The 20435-nt window shown below is 42.3% G+C and overlaps 1 protein-coding gene and 1 long non-coding RNA gene across 2 annotated transcripts in view; one reads left to right on the top strand and one right to left on the bottom strand.

Annotated features, from left to right (window-relative positions):
• The first annotated feature begins 4837 nt into the window (after positions 1-4837).
• The window catches only part of LOC147656094 (uncharacterized), a 76712-nt gene continuing 61114 nt past the window's right edge, over positions 4838-20435 (top strand). The window contains exon 1 of the long non-coding RNA XR_015295084.1: positions 4838-5480. This is a non-coding gene — a long non-coding RNA (uncharacterized LOC147656094). The remainder of the gene's footprint in view (positions 5481-20435) is intronic.
• Positions 6286-20435, bottom strand: part of LOC100872389 (beta-2-syntrophin-like) — a 57283-nt gene continuing 43133 nt past the window's right edge. The window contains exons 4-6 of the mRNA XM_086917223.1: positions 12681-12898; positions 11437-11651; positions 6286-9882 (exon numbers count right to left, since the gene is read on the bottom strand). Coding sequence (XP_086773349.1) covers positions 9790-9882; positions 11437-11651; positions 12681-12898 — 526 coding nt within the window. The 3' untranslated portion in view covers positions 6286-9789. The remainder of the gene's footprint in view (positions 9883-11436; positions 11652-12680; positions 12899-20435) is intronic.

Below are 20435 nucleotides of genomic sequence, written 5' to 3' on the forward strand. Positions count from 1 at the left end.
TTAACCTTCGCGATCGACACGTGCGCGAAGAGGCGATGAAATATGAACTCGACATTCATAATTACGCGTGATAATAGAGAGTCGGTGGTCGAGTGGAAAATGAATGGATTTCTGCTACGGAAGTGGGTGTCGGATAATGAACAAAATAGGCTCCGTGAAATGATGAATTCTGTAGGGCTGGATGGTGCACGCCTTTGTGGCGCTGCTTCCATCTCGTGAAATATACAAATCTCGACGCCGGGGCGATAACGTAACACTTTCGGTTCGCAGGTTAATGGAATTTAGAGGGAGTATTCGCACGCTGTTGGGAATAAATCCGACTCCAGTATTTTCGTTGACGTTGAATTATACGTGGAAGTCGGCCATCGCGGACTGAATATATTCGGCGAAATATTAACTCGGGCGTGAAAAAAAAAAAAAAAAAAAAAAAAGAAGAAGAAAATCTGACCGAGAGAAATTTTCGAGGGGAGGAATATATTCATTAATGGTGCAGCGGGATGAAAATGAAAATTTTTCGAAAAAATAATTTTTCCCTGGACTTTTTCTTTCTTTTTTTTTTTATTCTCCCTCGAATTTTTGATTCTCAGAGCTTATGAATTCCGCGAGTTATTTTTTTCGAAAACAGAAACGCACATTTTGAATCTCCGCCGGGATTTCTCTCTCCTCCGTACAGTCACGAGGAAAGGATCTGATTCCACAATATCGCGGATATTAAACTTTCCGAAAAGGCGAAATTTTTCCTTCCCGCGAGACATCGTCGATAACCGCGGACGGATTCGAGACACCTCCACCTCTTGGTCTGTCGCGCCAAGAAACGTCAAGAATCTTGCACGAGCTGGTGAAAAAACGGATATTCCCGATTCGTAATTTCGCGTAACATTCGCGTATAAAAATCCTCGTAATTGAAAATCTTCCAACAGACCACGAATGCGAAATAAGGGCGATTATTAATCCACGAAACCCTCAGGATTTCCGCCCGGAAGAAATATTAAAATTCCAAACATCGGGGGAGGGGGGTATTAAAATTCCATGCACGCGAACCTTCGCAGATATTTCCCCCGTGGAAGAAAATATCCTTCGAAACAGAGGCAACAACCGACAATTCAAAATCGCCAACGCACATAGAAATTGTTCAAACCTTCGTCTCTCTTTTTTTATCCCTTCCCTCCTGTTTTCAATTCTGATCTTGGTCAGAATTCTTCTCGTGGAGAAAATTCACCGGAAATCGCGGCACCATACGTACGAAATTAGAGGCGTTTCGATTAGAGGAAGAGGCCTCCGTTTCGACAGCGAGATCTTTTTTTTCCCCCTCCTCTCCTTTCTCTCGACCGACAACGCGTTGTTTGCGACACGGGAAAACCCAGCGGGAGAAGGAAACGATCGAATTTGGGGGCACCGCTGTAACGAGGCCACGGTGTACACCGAAATAACCTCGGCCCGATTTGCATTTCAATCGGCCACCCTATCATTTCTCTCTCTCTTCGAAAAAAAAAAAAAAAATTCCGCCTCCACCAGCCTCCTCCGGACCATTTCGATTATTGGCTCGCGTTGTTTTCCATGGCCTCGCGATATATAGATTCTAACGACTTGATTTTCTGTTTTTCTTTTTCTTTTTTTTTTTTTACGCTGTAGAAAATTTGTTAGTATTTTTGAAAAACGGTTGAGAAACGGTTCGTTTCATTTTTTGAGAAGATAACTCCTTTTGGAGTAATTTTATAAGATATTTCTTATATCCGGATATAATTCAAATCCTCGTCGAATGACGAGAAATTCGAATCGATGGATTCAACAACATGATTTTCGAGAAGGAAAAAGGAAAGGAAGGAAGTGTAAGTTTTACTTAAAACGCGAGGGAGAATTCTTTTCGCGTAAAAAAAAAAAAAAAAAAAAGAATTTATCGGACTCTCGCATGAAACGTTGCATGCCGCGTCGCCGTACCGATTAAGTAACAAGATCCTTGGCTACTTTGGGGAAATCAAAGTGGACCACTAACGAAAATTGCTCCTTTCGTTCCTCTCGGTTCACGACAACCGTCCATTAATTTTCACCACAATTCACCACAATTCCGTCAAATCGAATTATATTTCCTTCCTGTGGAATAAGCGTCAAAAAAGAAAAAAGAAAAGAGTCCAAATCCCATTTTTCTCCTCCTCCATTCACACTACTCAACGTATTCCGTTCGTTTACACGCGCAGAAACAAGTTGGTCTTATCGGTCGCTCGTGAATCCACGTCTCGTGGACGGATCCGGCTCGGCGTTTCCGAGCCGCGATAGATCAATTCTCGATAAAGAGGAATTTCGTGAGATGAAAATTACGCGTGGCGTATCGGAGATAGGCCGAAATTTGCATTTCGATCGGACGTTTCTTGCGGATACGCATTTCGCGTCGGATGGCAAAAAGCGTGGAATTATCGCCCAGCTCGAGGTAAACCCTTCGCAACGCTCGATCACCTTTCCTCGGGAAAAATATTCCCGCGTAAAACTTGCACGATCCCCCCACGTTTTTCCTCATCCATGAGAGGGGATGAGGCGCGTGAGGAACGAGAATCGATCGAGAAAAGTATTTTCGAATTTGCGAGGGGAGAAAAATTTTCAACGATAAAGGATGGAATATTATTATCGATGGAAGTATCTTTGGCCGAATTACGAGGATCAGTGTTGTGATTCGAGAAGTATTGACGATGAATTATTTTGGTTAATTTAATTTTATTTGGAACGAACGGATCTTAGTTTCCGTAGACGTAGAAGGATATTTCGATGGGTTTGACGATTATTTTTGAAGAACTTAATGGCTCAAGTCGACGAACTTGAGAAGTTTAATTATTTCTGTAACGATAATTCTGTCGAAGTTGTATAAATGAATCGGTATTAATCAATAATCAACCGACAACTTCGGGATGAAATATTTACCGCTCGAATTAATCGAGATAAATTCGCTCGAATCGAGAAATTACGCGATCCTAATCGAAAATCTATTATCACCGAATTAGAAGTTTCTGGTTCGAGGAACCATTATCGTTTCCATTATTCATATACTCGAACGCGTTCTTCTTCGAACACCTGAGATCACATTATCCGTGTTATCCGTTCCCATCGTTTTCCTGAATTTCGAAATTTTATTTTTACTCCGATACGTATCCCTCGTAGGTTTCGTATTACTTTTAATTAAAAAATAATATTTTTTTTGTAGAAAAAAAATTTCGCTCAACAAAATTTTCGTGCAACAACGAAATAAATTTCCACGCATCATCACGATATCACCGATCCTGTTTAATATTGAATTGTGATTTTTTTACAAAGGCCCGTTTTATTTGTCCATTGCGAAATTAATAATCGCCGAATATCGTTCGTTCACTTGCTGAAATTTCATCGTTCCCGCGTTACAATTATCCCCGGCGAAGGGAGATTTGTCTGGAACCGCGACGATAAATTAATTAGAACCAACACCTGAATCGTATCGAGACCGTATCCGAATCGTAAAATTTACACAGAGCCACAGGTTTTGGATTTTTAATTACCGGAATTTCTAGCGTTAAATTTAATCAACCGGAATTGTATATCTTCCACCTGTAGCCACCTGTCCTCATTTTTACTCGGTTCTACGATTTATTATCTCCATGGTTCCCCGTGGCTACCATGGCGAGAAAGGGGTGTTACGATTGCGGGAACCGAGACGAGGGTGGAGCCGAGATAAAATTCTATGGAATAAACGGAATATCATTACGGCTTTCCATGATGCGGGATAACAATGGTGAATTATACTCTGTTAGTCTGCTTTTACAATCTTAAAGTGGCGCGCTATAGGTAGGGGGATGGCCAGAGGTTAGCCGCTAGAAGCAGGAACGAAAGGGTTACGTTATCGCGACACGTTGTAAATAAGCCTGGCTTATTTTTATTTACGACTTATCGCTTGTCACTCTCGATATTTTGGAGGAATTCGTTTCGTTCGTCAAAACTTTCGAATATTAACGAGATTAATTTACCAAAAATCGATGATAATTTCGATGATTCGTTATGAAAATTATAATGAATTAAATTGAGAATTTAGAATTTTATCTCGATTCTGTTTCTTTTCGATTATTTCGATTTTAATATGTATATATTTAATATTCTTTTATTTTTTGTAATTTGAAATATCAATATATCACAGATGTGTGTTACTTATTATAAAAACGCGAAAATAATAATACATGCAAAATGAGAACAGAAGCTGAGAATAGAATTTCCAATGGAAATAGAATAATTGGTATTAAACAAATCGAATTCCAATCATGAATGTTTAAATAGGAACGGTTGTAGTTTTAATTAAAGCTTCGTGTTGTTCGAGAAGGTTAATATTTGCTAATGCACCAATTATACTTTTGAATCTCGTGTATCGATTCTATTAACAATTTCAATATCAAATTTTATTTGTATCAATTTCCGTAATTAGAATCTCACGAGATCTTTTCTAATCTTGTTTCGAAATTATTTTCAATTAATTTTAAATAATAATTTCAATCGTATTAATTTTCTTAAATTGTTCTTTTATTTTTATTCTTTTATCTTTTTTTAAATACGTATTAAAAAATTTATACGTACATTGAAAATAAAAAAGTAAAGAAAAAAATTCTCGAAAATAAATTTTTCATCGATGAACATTGTCCTGAACGTGATTGTCCGAGAGTAATTTGCACAAAAATTTATTAGAGAATAAATTTGCAAAATTTTCTATGCAAAAATATTCGCAAATCATTAATATCACAAATGTTATTGTTTTGAAATTGAACGCCGCGCCGCGTATTTACATTTTCGGCGGAACGTTCGGCAACGAAGGCAACGTAGTGGGGGAAATCACGCGATTCCTTCGTTTGCCTTTCAGTAGATTTCGGCCATTTCTTGTGTGCGCGTCTTTTCTTCGTTAAATTATGCGTAATAATTAAAATAAACGTGTAATAACGTCTTTTTTGTGTAAGATAATGTTGTGCACTTCATTTGAATACCAAGTTTCGTGAATTTCGCGTTCGTTTTATGAGTACGCGTGTTTCTTTTCGTTAAAATCAATTTTTAATAATTGATAGAAGCTTCTCAACGTATTTTTATGCGCAGTATAGCGCTTCGCGGTTATCGTATCCATCTTGATTTTTTGAATTTGTGAATTTTGCAGTCTTTTCGTGTATACATATATACGATTTCGTTAAAATCGATTTTTACTAATTAGTAGAAGCTTCTTGATGATTTTTCGTGCATAGTACAGTGCGTGTTTAATGTTTCGTAACAATCGTGTTCATCTTAACTACTAGAATTCGTGAATTTTGCGATCGTTTCACGTATACACGTGTTTTTTTTTTTCGTTAAAAGCGGTATTTAGTAATTAAAATAAACGTTTTAACGTATCTTTATGCGTAGTATAGTGCGTATATAATATTTCGCGATAAGTGCATCCATTTTGAGAGCTGGTATCATGTTGGCATCATGGCGGCATCATCGTGGCATTATCTGTAAGTACTCTAAATAAATGTTAATTGTATTTTTATCTTTATTTTATGCGTGAAATGTTTTTCGTTTCTATGTGTCGTATTTAATTTACTATTTACAATTTATCTTACTATTCGTTATTCACGATTTAATTTATCACCTTTTATCGAAAATGTTTCTCATTTCGTTATTTCACGCGAGATTATTCGTATACAATTCGAAAAAGATATTTCTATCGTATTGTTCGATAAAGTTAGTCAAAAATGTTCGATATAACGGGTGTTTCAAAGCGTTGGCGAGATTTACGTGCGACATAACCTCTACGAAGGAAGAGAAGATCTGTACATTGGCGGAGATGAAAGAATATAGGGAATCGCTGCAGGCAGACGGAAGACAGATCAGAAAAGTTTCGCGAGCCAATCACCGGGGCTGGATATCGGATTCAACGATAAAAATGACAAAGTCTTGAAAGTTTCTTCTTCTTCTCCCTGTCGCGCATAGTCGCGATTCCTTTCGAATACGTCGTCGACCTTTCTAGATCGATGGACACTCGGGAAAGAAATGCTTTGAAAGTGTACACTCGCTTCATTCGAAAGAGGCAAAAAGTTAGATATCTTTTATAGGGAAGAAGTTGAAAAATTATTTCGATATTTTAATTTCCAATATTTTCCAATATTTCGAACGTCTTCCGAATTCTATATTACGTTCATTATTTTTTCGTTATCGTTGAAAAGAAATTAGATACTTACCTCGTGTTCGTTTCTTGGGATTCCAATATCTGGAATTAAAATCAAAAACGAAGGGAGGCAGGAAAAGAGAAACGATCAATTTTCTAACCGGTCTCATTTATTTGGTAACTCATAGATATACACGTTAACGTTCTCTTAAACCTATTAGAGAAATGAAAACGCAGAAGGACCGTGTGTCCCGTTTCACCCCCGATTCGATCTTTTAGAGGGGTGAAAATCGAAAATAGAGAGAAAAAAAAAAAAGAAAAGATTAAAAAACGAAAGAACGAGCCGTGACCGGCCGCGTCCTAAAATCATTAGAAAAATACACAGTTTACGCGCAAATCCTTTCAAACTGAATTAATTCTCGTCGATGTTCCGAACTTATCCTCGCGCTTAATGACGTCCACCTCGTTACCCAGGCGAATGTTATCTTCTATCCTCTCTGCCTCCTTCTCTCTCTCTCTCTCTCTCTCTACATCTCCATATATGTATGTGTGTGTTTTCACACGCGTGTATATGCAACACGCTCTCGCGTTCCTTTCGCGGGATTCGCTGTGACGACGAAATCGTTCGATTAATTCGCTCGACGTGTCCGCTCATTTACAGGTTTTTCTACTTTCGGTAATTTCCATTTGGAAATAGGGCCCTCGGTTTTTCGATACGACAGGACAGGTGAACGTGTATCCCTCCCGTATCGCGTTTCACACGAATTTCGAGCCGGAATAAACGTGGAAAATTCGAGCATCGTTCATTATTTCGACCCGTGTATAATTTCATTTCGTCGCGACGGAACCGACCACCGTGATCTCTCCATTCCATTTTCGTGTCACCCAGTCAACCCCTCCCGCGCCACCACCACCCTCCAATCATCCACGAACGACACATTCGTTCCGTGAAATTGAGTTCTCTGGGGTGGCGTTCGGGCAATTTTGATAATGGGCGCGAAATTGTGGTAAAAACTGGGTCGGATTGTTTTTGATCGCGTTGCAATTGGCGGATAATGCGGCTCATTCGGGCCACTTTCGGATACCCGGCTTTTTTCCCATCGTTTTAACGCGTTCAACGATGGATGCGTTCGAAATACCCTTTGACAAGCGATATTTATTAAGTCGATTTCCCGTGATCGATGATTTCACGTCAAGTTTTGACCGGCTTTTAACGGTAATAGGCGTTGATTCGAGCGTGTTACCCGGATCGTCCCGATTTCTGGCTTCGTCGCTTAGACGTTGAAATTTTCCGATGGCGATGATCTTGATTACGAATCATGCGACTTCGTTTACATATAAATGAATAATTAAAATTGGTGGTAAACGGATTTAAATAAATATTAATTTAAAATCGCGCGACAAATATTATTTTTAAAATATATCTCGCGATGCATCGTTGGAAGGATTAATACACGCGCTCGTTCCTATCTTATACATGGATCCACGTTAAAACAGAACTTAATGAGCGGTCACGTCGAGATTAATCGCATCGAGTACCATCTACCGCGAATCTACAATTCAAAATCGATCGATCAGAATTATTATTCAACGTTAAACAATCCTTCGATCTCTTATAAAATCGAAGACATTCCGTTCTAACTACCCAACGTCACGGATATCCCATCAACGTCCCAATCTAACGCGCGATAGATACACACGCGAGAAAAGATTGCGAAATCGATCTTCTTCTTCTCTCCTCTTCACGTAATATAATTTCATCATTCACCGCGAAAGGAAGAACGACAACTCGGCAAACGACGTAAAACGGGTACAATGAACGTTACGTGGATTCGTTGATACGTTCTACTTAACGTCAAAATTCTTATTATCGCACGGCCTCCCTCTTCGACCAATCTTTCTTCTCTCCTCTCCTCTCCTCTCCTCCTTTCTCGAGGATCGTGATCGAATATCGGTCTCTATAGAACGGATGAAAAAGAATGCTCCATTCTTACACGAACAACACTCATATCTCTCTCTCTCGTCATCGATAATATTCGCAGCAGCACTCGTAATGCGAATAATTTCGTGGCGAGCCGCGACCATTTGCATCCTTTTCCGCGCGATAACTCGACACAGAATGGGAATTCGATCCTCGACTCGACCTCACCTTCGTTCCTTCACGATATTTTCCGGCTTGTTACTCGATTTTGCGACGGCACGTGGAACGATATTATTGGAATTGGCGCGGGTTGGGCAACCGATGGTTTATTTACAATACGAGAGTTGCTCGGATGTGAAACTTTGGATGTTGGGGGAGGTGGATGTCGAGTTTTACGAAACAAGATGGAAATAATTTTTGAGGGGGAGATGTGGAAGCGAGGATCGATCTCGAGTTATCCCACTCGATGGAATCGCGGCCAACCAAGTATACACATCGACGTTTCTTGGCATCTTACACTTACTCGCGTTTAAGAATACGAATCGTACAAAACAACTATTAACGCTAGCCCCTTCGCTCCCTTCGACCCTGTTATTCCACACATTCGAACCTCTCCGCCTCGACGAAATTTTCACTCTTATCATATATTTCGTCGCTCGAAATTTATTCGAAAATCGTCGAGATTCACGAATTTCTCCAGAATGGAATTCGTCGAGGAGCGGAATAATTCACTCGGGTAAGAAAATCCAGTCGATAAATATCGACGAACGGAACGAAAATGTTTAGACGTTTCGGAATTTTCACTAATCGAAGATCAACGTCCTCAACGAACTCTTTAAAGTCGCTTTCGTTGGACAGAGGTTGCGACAACTTTAGCGTATAGCCGATTCTTTCTTCCTCGCCTTCTATTTTCTTCGTCCTTTTATTTATACCCGAGAGGAGGAAAGTTGGCGTGCAGCGGCGGACGCCAGGGGAGAGGTCGAAGTTGCAGGGTCAGTCGATCCCCTCGATAGTAAGAGCGAAACGGGTTGGCAGTTGGACAGTAATTGATCAGCTTTTCCGCAGCAGTTCCCCGAAATCGAGCGTTCGATCGGAGCAGTTTTTTTTTTTTTCTCACTTTCTCTTAAATACACCCACCATTCACTCTCTCTCTCTCTCTCTCTTTCTCTCTCGTTCGTTACATAGCGTTTTTTTTTCTTCCTCTTACTTTAGATAAGTTTAATCGGTTACTTAGGCGCGTTGATTAGTCACGATACCCAGCAGTGACCTTCCTTCCTTCCGCTTCCTTCTGCCCTACTTGTTGCACTTGTTGCTGATACTTTCCTGGAAAATTAGGATGGCTTCGATCGTTCTCCCTCTCTCTTCGATCGCCATCCGTTTGTTTCTCTTCCCGTGTTTTCTCATTCGTCGAGGAGAGTTCGTCGTTACGCGCGCCTCGCTCGTAGAATCGAACGTGGAAGAGCGCGGTAGTCCCCCCAGCAACGGGAGTTGGGGAATCGTGGCGATCTCCGGATGGAAATAAAAGGTGGAAGCTGGCCAACGTGTCCTCGTTACGTGTCTCCGTCGAGCGATGCGTGGGTCTCTCTCGTCCGTTCTCTCGTGTCCTGCCTGCCACCCTTCTCTCTTCCTCCTCGTCCTGTGTCCGGACGAGTCTTCAGTGAAGGAAGACGCTGGTGACGGACCTGGTGGTGTGGGGCGGCAGGTCGGGGGCCTCCGTGGGGGCCCCCTCGTACCCCTATGCGCTCAGCCCGAGCCGATGGATCTTGGCCGAGAGAAAGTTGTGCAGCACGAACACGATCGGTTTGGGACAGCTCTCGAGGTCCAGCTCCTGGAATTTTTATCGGGGAGAAGCAAGCGTTAGATAGATTCGCCAAGATTTGGTAAGAATTTTGTCGAGTCGAGTCCGGTCGGATTCGAAGTAAGGAATCGCAAATGCTTAAGTAGATAGCGTGGAAAGATTATAAATGGGATCTAATGGGACCTATATTTTTCTTTCTGGAGATAGGAGTTCGAGAGATACGAGAAATGTATGGCGAATAGTTAAAAAGAAAAAAAAAAAATCTCTCGAGAATAGATTCCTCGTTTCTGATAGTTTCTAATCGAAAAATCATTATCTTCTATAGTTTTCCTTCCCCGTTTATGACAAAATCGAGTGGAGTCGCGCGTGAAAATAAATTTTGGAAATCGGCAATTCATCTCGGCACAATGGAAAAATCGATTTCTCGTTATTTACACCGATTCGAGTTAAGAGAGCGGGACCAATCGGCGGGATCATTGTTTCTTCCACGCGGTCGATCGCTTAATAAAAAAATTCCAAGAAGGAAGAACGGAAGATATTCGCCACCAGCTTCGTTTCAAGGCTCTCGAGGGCGGAATAATTTTTCCATCGTGACGTCTGTCGCGGCAAATTCTCTCTCTCTCCCTTTCTCTCTCTTCTGACTCCCAACCCCTCCTCTTCCCCAGCGCTTTGCAGAAAGATAGGACGGTAGCGTTATGAATGGCCATTGAACGGCGGGAGGAAAGCGGAGGGACGGTGTTTGGAGAAGATGTAAAATACGGTATTCGACGGTATCGTGCTCCGGCATCGAGGGCTCTTTGAAAAGTGACGAGCACAATGGGATTACTCGATGCACGGCCCTCCTTTTCTTTTCTTTCTCCCTCTTTTCCACCAGATATCCCTCTCCTCTCGTCCGAGATAATAATCTCGATAGTCTAGGCGGGGGTCAATTAAAATTCTCAATACCCCCCGCCGCCGGGAAGAAAGGGAGAGAGAGAGAGAGAGAGGAAGGCTTCTTTCACAATAAGTCCTCTCTCGCGTCGCGTTATTATCGAACACGTCAGCCCCAGCTCGATATTTTTTGCTAATTTTCTTCCATTCGTCATACGGTGAGAAAATCGCGAGAGAATGTCGATCCCGTTAGGGGGAGGAGAGTTTTAAGGGAGAAAGAAAAAGAAGCCTTTGAAGAAGGGTGGGTGTGGATTTGTATCAAGAGGGGAAGGACGCGATGAGTTGCGTTTTTTCTTTTACTTAATTAAAATTCGTGATTCTAAAAAAAATTGATTTCTTCCCTCCTTTTTTTTTTTCACGCGTTAAAAATAAGTTTTACAAGTTTCTCTTCCGCAACCGTCGCAAGACGATCAAAGAATCTTCGTTATGTTGAAATCAGATTCTACGTTTTACGCTTTCGAAAAATACAACTTTCGAAGTTGGTTAGCAATAGTGTTCCAATAATCGAGATATTTCTTTCGAATCGATCAAATTACACTCATCGCGTGTTTCTCCTACGATAGAGATAGAGGAGGAAGGAATGTTATTTCTGAACGAAGGATTCATGCGTTCCTTTGAATGATAAACGAAGTTTCCACCGCGTGTCACACTCACAATCTCGCCATCCTCGCCGCCAAAGTCGAGCCATAATAGACGCGCCCCATCATCGGCGGACATTTTCAGTTTATCGAAGGATCTTCTCCAAAGAGGGGTCGGAGAGGAGCTTGGACTCATCCCGTTTCCACCGCCTCTAGCCCCAGCTGCGTACAACGCGAAGCCATCCTCGTGGTTTACGACCAGCTGACAGGCCTTCCCTTGCCACGTGCACCCTGCAACAACAACAACAAACAGTGCGCATCCTAATTAGAATTTTATCACGTGTGATAAAATTGTTGTATCGGCTCTCCCGACGATCGCGAACAAACAACGAATTTTAATGAATCGTGTATGGAATCGCGTATGGATGGGCGATGGAGCGAGGGAAGACAAGAATTTTTTAATTAAATCGAATTAAATTAAATTAAACAATTGGGACGAGTGAGAAATTAACTTTTTTCCTTTTTCTCGATAAAATTAAAATCGTCAAGTAAAATAGGAAGGTGTGTGTGCATATTTCGAGCAAATAATGAAGTTCGGCAATGAAATCGAGTTAAATTAAACGGCAGCCAATCGGCGCCGAATTGAAAAATAATTTTCACGATGGAACCGAGCTCGGCTGAATAACATCGTTCAATCGCGAAAGAAAAGAGATTAAAAAGAGAGAGAGAGGGGGGGGGAAGAGAGAAAGGAAAGGAAATCCTCGGATGAAATCTAGGCACGAACTGAAAAAAAAAAGGAAATCGAAACGCGTATTCAACAACGTATATTTCTCGCGGCAGTTTTCCATCGTCCTCCGCGTCTTTCGGGGTCAGCAGGAGAATCCGCCGCGAATCATGACCGATGCGAGTTCGATGCGCACGGGGAAAAATAAGGGGTGATACCACGGCATTAATCTCGATTTATTATTGCGCTATGAATCGCGGAAAGAAATTAAAATTCATCGAAGCGAACGCGTGCGTTGCTAACCCGTTCCGCTTCCCTTTTTTTTCTTCCTTATGTAAAGATGCATGCCTCCCCTCCCCACACTTCTCTCCCTTGTTTCGAACGAGATTATTCTTCTCGGTTTTTGTTTTCTTTTTCTTTTTTTTTTTTTTTATCGCTCGATTCCTTTCGCAAATAAACATTTAGAGAAATTAACATTTAGGGCTCCGCGACAGATAATATCCTTTATAACGGAGGTGTAAAGTTGAATGGTTTCGATTTCGAAGATATTTCCTGCGCGAAGAAGGGAATAATTTTGTGAAAAATTATGTACTCACGAACGGTGTACTCGCGTAACGAATGAGCGGCCGCGTGACAGCCTTGAACGATCGCCCTGGCCCACGCGGCCAGGTCCCTCCTCGTCTCGGCGCGTAGATGATGCGTCACCACGCCGTCCATCGTGCCCACCCGCACAGCGAAAGTGGCCGCGTGTTGCGTCGCACCGCCACTGCTGCTACCACCTGCCTCGTTCTGCCTCGCCGGGGACGACACCAGTCTGCAAACATTTCGGCGGAAATATCCTTTTTTTAGATGTTAGGACAGATGCCAATTTCAACTTCTTCCCTTGGAAGAAGTCCTCGCTGCTGAAAGTAAGCTTTGCTTACGACGCAATTTGCATTTGTATCCGCGTCTCTATGAGAATTCGCGCGTTAATGTTAACAATTATCGGGCGATGAGAGAGGAGGAATTGGTTTTCATTGTGCGTTGCCGTCTCGAGAGGAGGACGAGTTCCGCCAGGAAATTCCCTCCTCCTTTCTCCTTCCTCCCCTCCCAGTTTCGTTATTGCCCGTTACTGCTCACCCACTTACGAACGCCATTTACACATTGGAACGATTCTCTATCGTTCGAGAAACGTAAAATACGATATAATGGCGGCTCTTTGTTTAAGAGACAAGAAAAGCAATCGAGTTCCCTTTATTTAAAGGGAAGCGGAAAGTAATCAAACAGGCGGGGCAGCAAAGGTAGAAAGGCGATGGAGGGGAGGGAAATTTTCATCGCAGCATTCATTGCAATTTTAAAATCGTCCATTCCCCACTCTCTCTCTCCCCCCCCCGATCTCGAAGTTGAACTCTTGGCAAAGAAAAAAGGAAAAGGAAATTTTCTTTTTTCACACGAATACGTATTATCCAGCGGGGCGTGAACTGCCTTCCGAGGGTGAATTACCTCGTGCGATCCACCACCATCCCGCATCGTAAAAATCGCTCGCGGCTTTATTGCGCGTGGCACGGAGCCGACTGACACCCGAGAGGCCCTCTTCAACCCTCCGCTCTCTCCCCCCTCCTCCCCTCATGCCGCAATCTGTCCGCTGACGAATGGTCCTGACGTACGCGGCCTCCCCGTTCGTTGGATTTATAGATTTTTCGGGAGGGACGTTGGAAAAAAATGCCGAGCAAAATGGCTCCGCGATTCTGAGAGAAAGAGAAAAATTAGACGACAGATTTGGCGCAATTTTGGAGAAAGAAAATTTCTCAAAATCTGTCTACTTCAAACGCGATCAGAACGAATTTCCTTCGTACAATTCTGAATACTTCGAATTTTCGAATACATCGATTTTAATTATTCGAAATTCATTTTCTCGAATCAGAAAGTTCGCCAAAACCCGCGCTCAACAATAACAGGAATCCCAATCGGCCTAATTTCTTGCCGGCATAGAAAACGCAAAAATCTTTGCATTCGGCTCACACACCCGAACTAGATTATTCCTGTTCACCCGGAGCGAATAACGTATGAGGTTTGCCTCCTACGGGGTCCCCCCGCTCGAAACGTTTTATCCCTTTACTCGCGGCGATAGCGCGCGGACACTTTGGCGTATCACGCGTGCATCGATTCGGCTTTCGGGTCGGAAGAGCCGTTTTCGATCCGTGATCTCCAATCGATCCGCCCCCGCGATGATGGAACGAGAGGGAGAGGAAGTGTTTTCGAGCGATGAAAAGGTGTTGTTTCAGTTGCTCGCTTCCGTGATTCCGATTTTTTACCGAGATTTGGTAACGAGTTGTATTAATTATAATAAATGAATAATTCTCCCACGATGACAGGGAGGAGGAGTGGTGGTGGATGGCACGGGTATTACGAACGGTTTAATTGGTTTATGTTCTTTGTTACCATTATTTCGCGTATATACCGTAATCTAAGAGGATGTGTGTGATTCATTTTATGATATATATATAAATATATATATAAATAAAGTGGAAGGGGAGATTACTAGTCTGATCGATTTTACGCTTCGTGTTTTAATTAATTGTTACGTTGTTGCGTCGCTGGGAGGAAGGGTTTATTAAATATAATATCGAATAAAGAAAAGAAAAATAATAAGGTATATTTAATCTCGCGAGAATGAAACGCTTAAAAACGGAGGAACAATTATTTATCATTTTCGAGGGATCTTAAAACGAGCAATCTTGCTCCTTCGAACACTGGAATTCGACCAACGATTATTAAAACCATCGCCAATCGTGGGAGCATACTCGAAACGAGGAATGCTTCGAGAGGAATCATCCGAATAATTAAACGAACTGGGCGAACAAGCAGCCTTCGGGAGAGGGAGAGAAAGGAGGAGAGAATAAGAGGAAGTGGTGGAGGGCGATTGCTCTTGAAGCCACCGCGATAATCGAGTGTCAACGAACGAAACGAACGAAAGAAGCAGGAGAATAGAGAAGAGGAGAAGAGGGAATAGTTGGCGGGGTCAAGAAGAGAAGGGAGAAGGAAGGGGTTGAAAGGAAAAGCAGTGGACGGTAAATAAAGGCGTTAAACGAGAATGGATGTGGATGTTCGTCCAAGGGACGTAATCCCGGCCAAAAGGAACGGTTCTTGGTTGGAAGGGGTAAACTTTCTTACCCCTGTGCAAAAGGGGGAAGAAGTGTTTCGGTCGTGGCCGAATCACTTCCGGTTTGTCTCGCAGTAAAACTTGCTTAAGTCGGTCATTTCGTACCTCCGTGGGCCCGATGCGGACCTCCTCGACCGGAAATAGCTTCTCGTTGCTCCACTTTTCACCTCCCTTCTCTCTCTCTCTCTCTCTTGCGTCCACCTCGTCTCACCTCGTTTTTTTTTTTCGAGCCGGGATTCGGTTAAAAGTGAACTCGAAAGTGGGTGGAATCGACCGCCACCGTTCTTTGAAGAAACTTTGGGAGAAGTCGAGCTCCTCTTCCCTATCTTCGTGGCGAAACGTTACCGAGATTAGATTCAATTAAGAGATATGTGAAGATGGATTTTATGATTTTAATTGGCGTTTGAAGAGGAAACGTCGATTTACGGGGTTTCCGTGTATCGAGTCGAACGGTTAACTTAAAGTCATTCTATTCGTATTGCGTATAGAAAAATACTTTGACAATTTTTTGAAGAATTTCGCAGAAGAAGAAAGTTGAATGTATAATTTAGTAAAAAAAAAAAAAGAAAGAAAAAAAGAATACGGTAATTCGTTGGAAAGAAGGGAAACCTCATACGATGATGATATTAGGGGGAAAAGCTGTCAATAAAGTCGTATTCAGATGAAAATTCAAACGAGGCGAAAGCAGGATCAGCTATCATTCGGATTCTCGTACCCGGTTGACACGTTTAAGCCGGATTAAAATTTTACGCGGCAACGGGTCCGGTCCCTTGGATCTTGTTTAAAAATGAAAAAACGCTCGAACACGCGTGCATGTTTAATAAGAGGCGGGCTAACGTCCGGGTGAAATGGTGAAAAATTCACGAGCCAGACCGCACACCATCCGGTCTTTACTTCGGGAACAACCCCTGTTGCCGATCATCTACCCGCGTTTCCTTCTCTTTTATTTAGGCTACATTCGCCAAAACATGGAAAATGTCGCAACAGAGTTGCACAGAATCGTTGTCCAAGTCTTTATGGACCTTTGCGTCGTCGTCGAAGAAAATTGCGTGGTGTAAAACTATAAGGGATCGTTTAATTTTCAAGACTTTATAATTTATAATTGAAATTAGCTGTGCGTGTTACGCGTGAAAATGAACGTCATGTGGAAAAACGCACGATCGGAAATGAAGGAATTATCGAGAATTAAAAAGATCTCGAGGCGACGTTTTATTATATATATATAAATTTTAACGTAGAGAATTTTAGTGTGTTATCACAGGGTGACGGATGTGTGTGTGTACAAGAATTGATAAAAAGATTGATGTATTGCTGTGCTTGCTGGTATATGGGATAGAACGTTTACTTTTCGCTCAGGCTTCGAATTTTGTGGAAATAGATCGTCCGTTCTTTCCGTCGATTTTTACAACGTTGCTCCAACAACGTTTGGTTAATAAGCGGAGGATAAGAGGAGTCTAAAAACGCTGTCTAAAAAACTCTCTATGGCGTAGTAAAAAGAAATCACAATTTGGGATAACGAGCGAGGAATTTCGCGCGTAAATAAAAGCTCGGTTGTTAAAGGTATAATTAAGAAAATTTCCGAGGAAAAATTGCAAGGAAGAAAACAACTCCCTGATCTTTTTTTATTCAACAACGACAAAGAAACGCGTCGCACGCAACGTCACGACCCGCGTGAAAAAAACAGGGGCGTTGGAAAAGGAGAAATCGAAAAATGGCGAATAAAAAAAAAAAAGGAAAAAACGACGGAAAAAAAGATTCTAGAACGAGGAGAGAAAACTTCCGACTTCGATAACGAACGAGATCCGGAAACTACTACGTAAAATCCAATCTTCTCCTCTGCGAAGAAAAAAAAAAAAAAAGAGAAAAGCTTAGCCCGAGCTAAAAGGAAGAAATAATCGCGGTTAGTCGCGCAAACAAAGAGTTACACGGTGGAAAAAGGGGCGCGGAGGAAATAGGCTCGAAAGAGAAAACGGGGGAGAAAGAGGCGGAGCATTCGGTTTCGAGGAAGAGGGTGACGAGAGGAAATCTCTGTACGCGCGATTCTTCTCCCTTCCTCCGTGAGGAGGAAAAATTTCAGCGTTAAAAATGGACCATGGGTAAATTCAGTTTCACAGCGGTGCGCGCGCGTAACGTTGTTAACATCGTAATTGGCCGCGGCATCGTTGGATCGTATCACGTGTAACAAGTTGCTCAACGGTTGATAAGCGGGAAATAAAGTTTCGCACGCTTGATATAAAACGCGCGGGAAGCGAGGCCCCCCCTCCTCCCTTTCGAACAAAAAAACCGCGTCACGGACATTCCAACGGAAATGATGAACGCGTTCATAATTCCATCGCATCCGGTGTACAGGCGGCCGTATGCCCTCGAGTTAATCAGACCGGGTTATTAACGATAAAATGCCCGGTAAATCGTATCCGACAAAGCTTTTCTCTCTCTCTCTCTCTCTCTCTCTCTCTGTCCCCGTTGTTGCAAGCGCGTATTAATATTTTTTCAGACGAGTCGCTTTTTGAACAAATTTGAAACACCGCTATAAGTTGGTATAATTTAGTTGTTGAAACAACCCTCTTGTTTAACTCCACTCGCTGGGTGTGGACGCGTTGAATAAAAGTAACGCGCTTCGCCCGGCCAAGTTTGAAACTCGCGCGTTAATAACGACTCTGCGTTATCGACTGCGTTGTGTGCACTGTTCTCGCTGAAGTAACTCCTTTTTTTTTCCTCTCCAATTGATGAAATTATCCACGTAGAGTTATATAATTGATAAATATACGAATTTTCTCTACTGAAATAATCGTATGAAGATGGCTGTTAAACTACAATTATACCGACGAATATGAAAATTGGTCTTAGAGTTAGTAATTGGAGTTACGTTTTATGATAAGAGCGATTATGATGCAATCGATCGGAGTGAAGGTAAAGAAAGAAGTAAGGACGAGAGAATATAGAAGAAGAGAATGGAGGGAGGAGAATGAGCGAGGGAAAACGATCCCGAGGCAAAGATTCTCGGAAACCCTTCTCGGATCGCACGTGCGATAAGAAACTGTCGACGACACCTTTGATAATTAATGCCCACCCCGAGGGTTTAATTGATCCGATTCCCCATTCGATTATCGAAATCCCATCCTTCGCATCCTGCACTGCCTATAACTTTCCACCGGGTGCTTCTTACACCTTACTCTTTCTCTCTCTCAATTTTCAATTCCATCCCTCCTCGTTGTTCTCTTATTTACCGCTCTTCCCTTTCTTTCTCTTTCTCCATATTTTCCATCCGTATTTCTTTTTACCCGGGTGAAGTCAGTCACCCGAGCGGAAATGTTTTTCCTTTCCCGTTTTCTCATTATTCCCCACGAAATAATTCAAATCGAAATTTAATTTCTCAACTTTTTCGAGATCCTGTAATCTCTGAAAGCGTGAATCGAACAAAAATAAAATGTGAAGAATATAGGAGGAAGTTGGAAAAAAGAAAATATCTTTCGATTAAAAGAAGAAGAAGATGGAGAAGATCGGAAGCAACGAAGAGCAATCTTTCCTCTCATTCGAATATTTCGGATTATCGTTCTTTTTTTTTTCCTCTCTCCCATTTTCATAACGTCGTTTCAAAGACGCAGCTGGAGACAAAGAAACGGCCGAATTAACCCTCCCGCTCGCAATGAAAATCCAATTTCGTTTGAACTCGGTCCTTCGAACGCGGCCAAGTCTCCGCGTTTATGTCACGGTTAACTTGCCGCTGCGACAAATAAATGGGCCGGTCTTTCACCCTCCTCGAGACGAAGAAGAAACGGGGATGGCACCGAGCGGAAAAGTGGCTGAATTAAACGTTAACTCGACCGTGAGTATCTCTCTCTCTCTCTTTGTCTCGTCTCTCTATCCTTTATGAAATCTTGGCGTCAACAATACCCGAGAATTCTAATTCTTACCCTCCTCTCTTTCATCCTCCTCCTCTTGTAGTTGAAACCGTGTTTTCATTTTCGTACATCCATGTATATATATATATATTTCCACGCACGAATCGCATCGTTCGCGAGCAAAAGCATCGTGCATTCAAACCAATCGTGTTTGGAATATATTTGGATGGATCGCAGACAGAAGTGAGAGAATACAGTTTGAAATCTGATGAAAATGAGTATATACAATATCCTAAGTTTACCTCTTAACGCTTATTACACAACCGCTTACGCTGTTCGCACGAATTATTCCGTTTATTTATATTTTCAGCCTGTTCATTCGCGCCAGCCTCTCACGAACTTTCTCCCACTCGAAATTCGTATTCAATTCATTCGATAAAATTACGATATATGCATGCTCGAATAAATATCGTTCCATACAAATATTATTATACGATTTGTAAACATACATATATATATTTTCTTCCCTTTTTGTTTTATTTTCCATTTTCTTATTTTCGAATAACGCGAATCCCCGCGAAATTGAGAGTTCGAATTACAACTCGCCGCGTTTAGTTTACACGAGGCGCGATATTTGGCAAAGATTTTCGCTCGACGTGTCTGCGCAAGTTTAATGCGCGGTGGCCGATATGAGGAATGGAATGGCGTGGCGGGGATTCCAGGTAGTAGAAATTAAGCGGAAAACGGGATCGAAACGCGTGCCAAGATTCTTGAAGCGAAGAGAAAGAAATTTTGTTCACGGATTAAATAAAATATCACGGAGGGAAGGGAAGAAAGAAAAGAACGAGTCGTTGAAATGGAATGGAAATATGAATACGGAACTCTCTCTCTCTCTCTCTCCCTCTTTGAATCGTCGAGGAGAGGACTCGACTCGAGAAAGAAGAACGGTATCCCCGAGAGAGAGGAGAGGCGAGATTCCGTTCGGTTGGCGAGAATGAAAAATCGAAGATGGAGAAAGGAAAGAAAGGGGAGATAAGAATTACGAAGGATTCATCGTTCACAATCACGTGAAAGGTTACGTCGAGGCTTCATCCAATTACGTGGACCGGATTTTAAGCTGTTGGATCTGCCGTTTCAGCACCGATTCTATAAATTACGAACTCGTGGAAATATTTCACCAGAGGAGAGAGAGAGAGAGAGAGAGAGAGAGAGAGAGAGAGAGAGAGAGAGAGAGAAAGGGAGCGCGTTTCTTGCGGGGCTCCACCGTGGAGAGAAGATCGTGGCCCGTCGGTTTCCTTTCCGGAAAAAGGGTGGATAGAGGAGGGGGAGGGACACACGCGAGGAAAGGGTGAAGGCAAAAGGAGGAG

This window comes from Apis florea, unplaced genomic scaffold, assembly GCF_048593485.1.
Source record: "Apis florea isolate Af1SG1 unplaced genomic scaffold, ASM4859348v1 contig_3813_pilon, whole genome shotgun sequence".
NCBI lineage: Eukaryota > Metazoa > Arthropoda > Insecta > Hymenoptera > Apidae > Apis > Apis florea.